An 11465-nucleotide genomic window follows, 5' to 3' on the forward strand; every position below is an offset into this window, starting at 1 on the left:
CAGGAGAAGAATGATTTTATGTGGGGTCCACAACAACAACCAGCCTTTGAACAAATTAAGCGGGAGGTTGTTCATACAGTAGCCCTTGGGCCAGTCCGGGCAGGAGAAGATGTTAAAAATGTGCTCTATACTGCAACAGGGGAGGATGACCCTACCTGGAGCCTCTGGTAGAAAGCACCTGGGGAAACCCAAGGCTGATGCCTGGGGTTTTGCAGCCTGGGATATCCAGGATTTGAGGCTTGCTACACTCCAACTGAAAAAGAGATTTTTGCAGCTTATGAAGGAGTTCGAGCTGCCTCAGAAGTGGTTGGTATTGAAACACACCTCCTCTTGGCACCCCGACTGCCAGTGCTGGGCTGGATGTTCATCAGGGGCAACTGATGCCACATGGAGTCAGTGGGTCGCACTGATCACACAACGGGCTCGCATAGGAAACCCCAGTTGCCCAGGACATTGCTGAAGGAGAGAAGTGGCCAGTGCCCTTTCTCTATACCAACTCATGCATGGTAGCAAATGCCCTGCGCGGGTGGTTGCAGCAATGGAAGCAGAGCAACTGGCAGCACAGAGGTAAACCCATCAGGGCTGCCGCACTGTGGCAAGATATTGTGCCCGGGCTAGAGAATCTGGTTGGAAAATTAGATGCTCATGTACGGAAGAGTGGGTACACTTCTGAAGAACATCAAAACAATCAGCAGATGGATCAGGCTGCCAAGATTGAAGTGGCTCGGGTGGACCTGGACTGGCAACATAAGGGTGAGCTATTTATGGCTCGGTGGGCCCATGATACTTCAGGCCATCAGGGAAGAGATGCAACATAGAGATGGGCTTGTGATCGAGGGGTGGACTTGACCATGGACACTATTGCACAGATTATCAATGAACGTGAAACATGTGCCGCAATTAAGCAAGCCAAGCAGTGAAAGCTCCTGTGGTATGGAGGGCAATGGCTGAAATAATAGAAATATGGGGAGGCCTGGCAGATTGACTATATCACACTCCCACAGACTCTCCAAGGCAAGCGCCATGTGCTTACAGTGGTGGAAGCAACCACCGGATGGCTGGAAAGATATTCTGTGCCCCATGCCACGCCCAGAACACTATCCTGGGCCTTGAAAACCAAGTCTTATGGTGACACAGTACCCCAGAAAGAACTGAGTCAGACAACGGGACACATTTCCCAAACAACCTCATGGACACCTGGGCCAAAAGAGCATGGCATTGAGTGGGTGTATCACATCCCCTATCATGCACCAGCCTCTGGGAAAATTGAGCGATACAATGGACTGTTAAAGACTACATTGAGAGCAATGGGGGGTGGAACCTTCAACCATTGGGATACACATTTAGCAAGAGCCACCTGGTTAGCCAACCCCAGAGGATCTGCCAGTCGGGGTGGCCCTGCCCAGTCAGAACTTTAACCTACTGTAGGAGGGGAAAAAGTCCCTGTAGTGCACATAAAACATATGTTAGGGAAGACAGTCTGGGTTAGTCCTGCCTCAGGCAAAGGTAAACCCATTGGTGGGATTGCTTTTGCTCAAGGACCTGGGTGCACTTGGTGGGTGATGCGAAAAGATGGGGAAGTCCGATGTGTGCCTCCAGGGGATTTGATTTTAAGTGAGAATAGCCAGAATTAAACTGTATGACATTAGTTGCTATATAACCCTGCTACTGTCTGTTATCAGTACTATAATTGTTAGCTCCTACATCCATAGTACTACAGTAAGAATCACTTAGCTCAAGCAAGAATGAACTGTGATAAAACTGAGTGAAATGCAGTACTGATGGAACCAGAACAGACTCCAGCATGCAACAATCCAACGGTGTACACCGTCGTCCTACTGTGTCCAATGTCGCCTGCTTGTCACACCACACTGAAGCCCAATCCTGCTCTGCTGACTTAGTGGACTTTGCACCATCCCTCCTGCCCAGAAAGACTGCTATGACAGATGGAGCCCAGAGTCGGGAACTAAATAAACTTTTCATAAAAACATGACCCATAACCTAAAGGAATGATATCTCTGTGTGTGTATACATATATATACATATATACAATTGTCTATACATCTCAAAAGGATGGAAAATGTGATGATTATTGACCAGGATGTAACTGAAGGTATGGGAAGTAAGCATGAGGTCAATGGTACAGAATAAGGGGTGGATAGTGTCCTGGTTTCAGCTGGGCTAGAGTTATAGTGTTCCTAGTTGCTGGTATAGTGCTATGTTTTGAGTTAGGTATGAGAAGAATGACAGTAACACTGACGTTTTCAGTTGTTGCTAAGTAATGTTTAGTCTAAAGTCAAGGAATTTTCAGCTTCTGATGACCAGCCAGCGAGAAAGCTGGAGGGGCACAAGAAGCTGGGAGAGGCTACAGCCAAGGCAGCTGTCCCAAAGTGGCCAGCAGGGTATTCGATACCATGCGACATCACATCTAGTATATAAACTGGGAGGAGTGGGGGTGGGGGGATCGCTGCTCGGGCACAGACTGGGCGTCGATCGGCAGATGGTGAGCAATTGCACTGTGCAACACTTGTACATTCCAATCCTTTTATTATTACTGTTGTCATTCTATTAGTGTTATCGTTATCATTATTAGCTTCTTCTTTTCTGTTCTATTAAACCGTTCTTATCTCAACCCACGAGTTTCTCTTCTTTTCCTGATTTTCTCACCCATCCCACTGGATGTGGGGGGACTGAGTGAGCAGCAGCATGGTGCTTAGTTGCTGGCTGGGGTTAAACCACGACAGCCTGTAATGAGTTACATTAGGAGTGCTCTGCAAAACGAAAGTTAATTGCTTCTGAAAAGCACCCGCTCATCGTTTTCCTCAGGGCATCCTTGATCTCCTGGTTCCTCATGCTGTAGAGGAGGGGGTTCACTGCTGGAGGCACCACCGAGTACAGAACTGCCATCACCAGATTGAGGGATGGGGAGGAGATGGAGGGGGGCTTCAAGTAGGCAAACACTGCAGTGCTGATAAACAGGGAGACCACGGCCAGGTGAGGGAGGCACGTGGAAAAGGCTTTGTGGCGTCCCTGCTCAGAGGGGATCCTCAGCACAGCCCTGAAGATCTGCACATAGGAGAAAAGAATGAAAACAAAACAACCAAATGCTAAACAGGCACTAAGCACAAGAAGCCCAACTTCCCTGAGGTAGGAGCGTGAGCAGGAGAGCTTGAGGATCTGGGGGATTTCACAGAAGAACTGGCCCACAGCATTGCCCTGACAGAGCGGTAGTGAAAATGTATTGGCCGTGTGCAGCACAGCATTGAGAAACCCACTGCCCCAGGCAGCTGCTGCCATGTGGACACAAGCTCTGCTGCCCAGGAGGGTCCCGTAGTGCAGGGGTTGGCAGATGGCAACGTAGCGGTCGTAGGCCATGATGGTGAGGAGAGAATATTCCGCTGTGATCAAGAAGAGAAAGAAAAAGACCTGTGCAGCACATCCCCAGTAGGAGATGGCCCTGGTGTCGCACAGGGAATTGGCCATGGATTTGGGGACAGTGGTGGAGATGGAGCCCAGGTCGAGGAGGGAGAGGTTGAGGAGGAAGAAGTACATGGGGGTGTGGAGGCGGTGGTCGCAGGCTACGGCAGTGATGATGAGGCCGTTGCCCAGGAGGGCAGCCAGGTAGATGCCCAGGAAGAGCCAGAAGTGCACGAGCTGCAGCTGTCGCGTGTCCATGAATGCCAGGAGGAGGAACTCGGTGCTGGAGCTGCTGTTGGACATTAGCTTCCTCTGGGCATGGGGCACTGTTCATGAGGGAAGAGTCATTGACAAGTTAGAAGAGACTTCTCTGAGTTAAAGGTAATGCATTTCTCTTAGAAACCCCACTGAAGCTGCCTCTCGTATTTCAGAAGGACCTTTGGCAGGTTTCTTTCATGAGCTCTGCTTGATGCTGGCTGAAGGTGCCACTGGGAGCAACGGGCTCTGCTGTGGGCTACCGGGGAGTCGGTCCTGCCCTAAAGCAGGAGGTAAGTAGGGACGTGGGATGATATCAGATTAAATCAGCTGATTAGATCATCGAGCTTTTCATCATTGACTCTTCCAATTCAACCAAAAGAAGACAAAATCTGAGGGGATTTTTTTTGTTCTGTTTTTTCCAGCAAAATTAAGGAGTGCTTTTGGCAGGGAAAGAAGCATATGTCCTAAAGATGCGTTGTCCTGAAGGGAGAGGTTTCTAATTTCTAGCAATGGGAGCCTGGGGATTAGGAGGGGATTGGGACAGTTTACTCCCATGGACAATTCTGCATGGCAATACCCCCAGGCTCATTCTGTGTAGTGCATCTGAATCCTACCTCCCATCCCAGTCCACTGATACAAACAAGAGGAGTAGAGACAGGAGGAGGAACTTGGACAGATGTCACAGAGCTGCTGTATATGGAGGCAGGACAGGGACAGATGGTAGGGTGTTTGATAATTTCTTTTCAGGGCTGAGGCCACTGAGAAGGTGACTGAGTCCCCATGGCCATATGGCCAGAGGATCTTCTGGTTTTCTCCGGTGATGGCAGGGAGGTGCCTGAATCCCCCCCTCCCATGGCATTTCTGGGAGCAGTTCTGTCTCACTCCCTGCCCCTGTCTCTGCTGCCTGGAGCTCTCCCTGTCAGCAGCCGCTTCTCCATCCCCTTGTCACCTCCCTGTCCCTGCTCACAGACCCCATCCCACCCGCTGTGTGCTCAGCTCTGCCCTGCAGACCCCTCCTGGCCGCTGGGAACTGCCCAGGGGCATCTCTGTGTGTGCAGGGGTTAAGGAGCACTTGAGAACAAGTCCTAAGGACAACTAGAATCTCGGTGCCTTCTCCAGAGGGGAGAAATATATTTTAATGTCACACTGCACAACCACTCACGAGGATGAGAAAAATTCATAGCAAAGACTCCTTACCTTAAAGGTAAATGCTGCCTTGATGTTCTTCTCCAAAATCCATGCCCAAGCTTAAGCTGTGAGCAAACGTGACCCACGCAGCACCCTCTTGACAGCAGACGCATCCTGGTGTGCCCTTCCAGGGGTCATTTCTTTCACCAACACCTTCTCCCCACACTGTCATGGGGAGCTCCCTGCGCAGGCTGAGTGCTGACCCTGGCAGGCAGCAAAGTCCCTGCTCCACCACTCAGCCCCTGAAACACCAGGACCCTGCTCTGAAGGACAGCCCTGGGCACCCCTGCATGCACACCCGGCTTCACAGCCCTGCAGCTGGTGCCAGGAGAAGGCAGCCCTCATGCCCTGTCCCTCTGACAGGGCAGCAGGGAAGCCCTGCTCTGGAGAACACCCTTCTCCTCTGCGCCAGAGAAATGAATGCAGTCCTCCTGCCAGATCCCATATGCTGTCAGCTGTGCCAGTGTTCGGAGATCCCTGCAGGAACTGAAGCTCTATTGCCCTGCACCCAGACACTTACCATGCAGAGGGCTGTGAAGATTTCTCCCGCAGTGAGCTCTCAGCATCCTCCCACTCCACGCTGCCTTTAAGCTCTCTCTGCCTTGCAGGTCTCCTCTCGATGCCTGCAGGCAGTGCCCCCAGCCCTGCTCCTGGGCAGAGCTGTCTCTCTGCAGCGCTGCCTGCTTGCCAGGAGCTCCCTCTGTCCCAGGAGCCCAGCCCAGCTCAGCAGCAGAGGACCAGCCCATGGTGACAATTTTCCTTCCCTCTCTGGGCTCCCTCCAGGTGTCCCTGGGCCTCCAGGGGAACCTGCTGGGAAACAGGCTGAAGCAATCACTGATGTTCCCTCCCGCACCTGGGGAGAGACACTGCTTTCCAGCAGGGTCATTGCTCTGCTGAGAGACAGACTTGGGTCCAAGAATGAACTCTTTCGAGAATCATAGAATCTTTTCAGTTGGAAAAGACCCTTAAGATCACCAAGTCCAACGGTGAACCTAACACCATCTAGTCCACCACTAAATCATGTCCCTTAACACCGTGTCTTTGAAATACCTCCTATGAGGGTCACTGAACCACTTTCCTGGGCATCCTCTTTCTTGTGCCATCATTGGGCAGGACACGCAGACACTGACAGGCAGGGATCTCCTTTAGCCCTGCTGAGGGAAGGGTGCCAGCTGAGTCCATGGAGGCATCTCATGCTGGGATTGTAGTCCTGGGGCTGGAAGGGGACTCAGCTCCCTCCCATGCCCACCACAAACCCACAGGAGCTGGGATTCCTCCTGCCTCAGTGCAGGTCTGCAGTAAATAGGCACCTGCATGTCAGCTCCTTGTCTCATCTCCCACGCTAACTAATGGTGACGGAGGCCAGGAGTGAACTGATCAGATGCAAATGTCTGGTGACATTGGAGGTGCCAGAGGTGGTCAGAGAGACGTGCAGGTTATAGAAACAGATTCAAGTTATGTGCAGGCTGATATAGGGACAGGACAACATCTGAGCTCCTCTTCTTCATGGCAGCCCCTGGTAATTTCCTTTGGCCAACTGAGATGACAGCTGATGCCCAAATTAAGGGCAATGGAACCTGTCCCTCCTCATGATGTTCAGGGTGGCCGATAGAGGTATTCCTCCGACAGAATGGAGTCGTGTGCGATAGGGAGAGCTCAGCCTCTCTCTTCCTCTTCTCCATCTGTTGGATTTATGAGACTTTGACTGAATGTACTGGCAGTTGTGTCATGTTCAGCACCACATTGGGTTACGGAATTCAGAGCAGCTACTCAGTTCACGGTTCAGATCCAGGCCCACAAAGCTACAGGAGATGCCGGGGCTGGCACAGAAATTACAGGTCCTACACCAAAAGCAATTCTCCTTCAGGGAGGGTGTGCGACAGACACCCCAGATGGCATCTTGGAGAGTATGATTTGGTGCCTTTGTGCCATTGACGGTTGCCATCAGTCAGAGGCACCAGTCATCAGGTGCCATCAGAGAGGCAAATTCTGTCCCTTCTTCTACGCATTAGCTGCAGGCATTGGGTGACCACAAAACAAATCACAGTGGGGTCCTTTCTCACTCCCTTGATGATCCAACCAAGGAACAGTCCAAGCATTTGAACAGTGTTCCTGGGTACATCTTGCCTTCAAAAACAGCATCCTCCAAGGACAGCCATGGTCATTTCAAAATTCAGCTGAAAATCAAAAGGGAATGCAAGGGCACCAAGATGACGTGCTGCTACATCAGGAACAGTTCAAGAAGAAAGAGAGATACTATGGGACTACTGCTACCTTAAGTGAGAGTAGGTGTAGAGAGGTCTGAGACTGCCTATGTCGTCTTTGCCTCAGTTACCGCCAACAAGGTCTCCCAGGCCTTTGTGATTTGAGGCAGGACTCTGGAAGGGAAAGGGGAACAACCAGCGGTGGATGAGGATCACGCCAGGGCTTACCCAGCAAACCACAACCCTTACCAGACCATGGGAGCAGAGGGGCTGCAATCAAGGGTACTGAGGGAGTGTTTTTCTCCAGGAAGTGCTGGTCTGTTGTGATCCCAGTAAGGAAGGCACTCAGACTCTGTGAGGCATCATTTAAAATGCTCTTCCTTAGGTCTAGGGCTATAAGGGGAGAATTGTACAGATAATCTTATGTCCTTTTAGATGGGTGGAACCCCAGGTCATGTAGCATGGAGGCATGAAAGAGGAGAAGGGTGGATGCCCTGTGCATGAAGGGGAAGCTTGGATTTATGGAAATCCTCTATAGGACGGGCAACAGGTTGGGTTAGCTTTTGTCACTGAGGATCAGAGGAGTCAGTAGGAGTGACATTGTACCGGCAGTTACAAACTACTTGATGATGGGAGAGGAAACAGAAAAGGTCTTTTGTCAGCAGCCAAGGATGTCTCCAGGTTAATGAGCAGGTGCCTATGGGGGACTGGAAATGCGCTGGCATTCACTGGCCAGGCAAAGCAACAGGGTGCCAACAGCCTGAAGGACCTTGGGACAACTTCTTCACAGAGCTGCTAGGTGGGCCAACAAGAGTGATGCTCACCTGGACCTGACCTTGGCCCACAAGGAAAAGCTGGTCAGGATGTGATCACCAGCGTCAGCCTTGGCTGGCATGACCAGGAAACAGTGGGGTCTCAGACACCAAAGGGCAGTGAGGGAGGTCAGTAGCAGGGAACAGACTCTGGACTCCAGAGGAGAAGTCTTTGACTTACTTGGGAGACTGATCCAGGTGGTGCCATGGGAAGCAGCTCTGAAGGGTGAAGGAGCATGAGCAAATCTGACAGGCCTGACAGGACAGCCTCCTCCCAGCACAAGAATGATCTCTCCAAGTACCCATGCAAAGAAGTATTCCTCTCAGGAGAGAGCTTTTGCATGAAATGATAACACTTAGCAATGAGTGAAAAAAGCACTGGTCTAAAAACTTCATTGCAGAGGTTACACACCGTGAAATTAAAAGCTACCTTGTCAAGTAAGACTGAATGACAGGAATGAAGTTAATGAAATTACAGAACTTCAGTTTACTGACATGAAGAAGTGCTGTGTTACAATAGGCCACTCTACAATAGGCCACTCTGAGGGAGCCTGGATCAGCTCAAGGCTTTGTGTTTCAAGAACAGAACACCAAATGCATGGCACCACATGAACTCCTGGAGCCTTGTAAAAACACTCAGACCTCCAAGAGTACAGAGGTGCCTCAGGGAGGTCCTTCCCTCGCACATCTTGAGGTGTTTCCTCCACTGGTCGTTCTCAGATCCATGAATGGTGAATGGAGAAACATGGTCATTATCTGAGGAAAGCCTTGAGAGCTTCCTAACTTCTCAGTGGTGATTAGGCAGTGAGCCTGGAGAATGCATGAACCTCCTGGAGTGAGGTCTCGTTACTGCAGGGGAAGTGAGAACCTTTTGGGAGACTCGTGCGAGTGCCGGGAGAGAGCGGGGTGTGTGTAGCAGAGAGTGTGTTACAGGCCAGAAGAGGACCCAAAGGAGCAAGTGGCAGTCATGCTACTGTGGAATAGTTCAAGTTCTGATTTTTAGGGCAGCAGTAGGAGGAACGGCAGTGCTGTGCTGGGATATGGATCCAACCTGGGGATGCAAACAAGTCTGGGCCTGGGACATCTCAGGTGATTCAGGACTGTCAGCAGGGCTATGAGGGAGGCTGGATGGGTTGTGGGGAACTCAGAGGCATTGCCAGATCCCGGGAACACCACAACTTTATGTTTAAAGCAACAAAATCTACCACCAAGTTGTACACACACCCACACTCACACTGACCCTCGTTAGAGCCCTGAGCAATGCATGAGGGAAAGGACCTCTTCTACCAGGCCCTGGGGGTCAGGGCTTGGCCACTCTGGTGATTAACAAACACCAAGGGCTTACATGTGATCAGAGACACCAGCTCATTGCCTTTGCCACCTGCAACCAGTGTCTCCAAGTTTTTGCCTATTTAGCACCCAGGGACCGACACATTGACTGGGCATTTCCTGCTTGGCTTTGTCAGTGTTGGCCCTCAGTGGGGCCTCCAACGGCCTCAGAAACTCGGGTGTTCTTCTGCCTTCCACTTTGTCAGAGGCTTGTTCCTGCTTTCAGTATCTGCAGTTCAGGAACCGTGCACCAGAGGGCTCCTTAACATGCAAAACACCCTATCAAGCCATGTCTCTGTGCATAACTTTCCCTAACTCTTCAAGTCTTCTGTGGCGAAATTTCAGCAGTGTAGACAAGCAGAAAAGATTGAAATGATAAGGAACAAGGATTTTTTGGTTTTTTTTCCAATTTTCTTTGTCTTTCTGCTACCAGAAAAAGTGATATCAGCCTTTTCCAATTCATATTTATCCAGAGCATCACAGGATGAAGTCCGAATATGTAGGAAAGGTAAGATTGTTTCTGTCAGACAGTGTATGGGCCATCTTGCTCCTGTGTCCCTTCACCATCGTTGGTCCTGCTCCCCCGCCCCCATCCATCATTTCTCTCAGTGGCCATGTGGGACTTGCGTCATGATTTCTCAAATCTAAGTTTTTCCCTCTAAAGTCTGTAGCTCAATGATTCAGCTCATAGAATCATAGAATCATAGAAGCATAGAATCATTTATTTTGAAGAAAGACCTTCAAGATCATCGAGTCCAACCATCAGCCATGCCCACTAAACCATGTTCCGTAGTGCCTCTTCTACACGTTTTTTTCATACCTCCAAGGATGGTGACTCCACCACTTCCCTGGGCAGCATATTCCAATGTTTGACAACCCTCTCAGTAAAAAAATTGTTCCTAATATCCAAGCTAAACGTCCCCTGCCACCTACTTGAGGCCATTTCCTCTTGTCCTATCTCCAGCCACCTGACAGAGGAGACCAGCACCCACTTCACTTTCAGGGGGTTGTAGAGAGCAATAAGGTCTCCCCTCAGCCTCCTCTTCTCCAAGCTAAACAACCCCAGTTCCCTCATAAGACTGGTGCTCCAGGCCCTTCATCAACTTGGTTGCCCTTCTCTGGACATGCTCCAGCACCATGTCTTTCCTGTAGTGAGGGGCCCAACACTGAACACAGGACTCGAGGTGTGGCCTCACCAGTGCCAAGTACAGGGGAATGATCACTTCCCTGCTCCTGCTGGCCACACTCTTTCTGATGCAGGCCAGGATGCCGTTGGCCTTCTTGGCCACCTGGGCACACTGCTGCCTCATATTCAGCCGGCTGTCAACCAGCACCCCCAGGTCTTTCTCTGCTGGGCAGCTTTCCAGCCACTCTTCCCCAAGCCTGTAGCGCTGCATGGGGTTGTTGTGACCCACGTGCAGGACTTGGAACTGAGCCTTGTTGAACCTCAGACAACTGGCCTCAGCCCATTGATCCAGCCTGTCCAGATCTCTCTGCACAGCCTTCCTACGTTCGAGCAGATCAACCCTCCCTCCCAACGTGGTGTCGTCTGTGAACTTACTGAGGGTGCACTCGATCCCTTCATCCAGATCATTGATAAAGATATTACACAGAACTGGCCCCACTACTGAGCCCTAGGGCACACCACTTGTGACCGGCTGCCAACTGGATTTAACTCCATTCACCACAACCCTCTGGGCTCAGCCAGCCAGCCAGCTTTTCACCCAGCAAAGGGTACACTTGCCCAAGCCATGTGACGCCAGCTTCTCAAGGAGTATGCCATGAGAGACAGTGTCAAAGGCCTTGCTGAATCCAGGTAGACAACATCCACAGCCTTTCCCTCATCCACTAGGCGGGTCACCTGGTCATAGAAGGTGATCAGGTTGGCCAAGCAAGACCTGCCTTTCATGAACCCATGCTGACTGGGCCTGATCCCCTGCTTGTCCTGGACTTGCCATGTGAGTGCTCTCAAGACAAACTGTTCCATAATCTTCCCTGGTAACAAGGTCAAGCTGACAGGCCTGTAGTTCCCCGGATCCTCCCTCAGGCCCTTCTTGTAGATGGGCATCACATTGGCAAGCCTCCAGTCCTCTGGGACCTCCCCTGTTGACCAGGATTGCTGATAGATGATGGAGGGTGGCTTGGCAAGCACCTCTGCCAGTTCCCTCAGTACTCTTGGATGGATCCTGTTTGGACCCGTAGATTTGTGAGTGTCCAGATGGTGAAGCAGGTCACTAACTATTTCCTCTTGGATTAA

The 11465-nt window shown here is 51.0% G+C and overlaps 1 protein-coding gene across 1 annotated transcript; it reads right to left on the bottom strand.

The window, feature by feature from the left end:
• Window positions 1–2760: 2760 nt before the first annotated feature.
• On the bottom strand, window positions 2761–5429 carry LOC142025779 (olfactory receptor 14J1-like). Its single transcript, XM_075018464.1, has 2 exons — window positions 5384–5429; window positions 2761–3743 (listed from the first exon to the last, which is right to left on the bottom strand). The coding sequence occupies exons 1-2, from the start codon at window positions 5427–5429 to the stop codon at window positions 2761–2763; spliced, it is 1029 nt and encodes a 342-aa protein (XP_074874565.1).
• Window positions 5430–11465: the final 6036 nt, after the last annotated feature.

This window comes from Buteo buteo, chromosome 30 (assembly GCF_964188355.1).
Source record: "Buteo buteo chromosome 30, bButBut1.hap1.1, whole genome shotgun sequence".
NCBI classification, from domain to species: domain Eukaryota; kingdom Metazoa; phylum Chordata; class Aves; order Accipitriformes; family Accipitridae; genus Buteo; species Buteo buteo.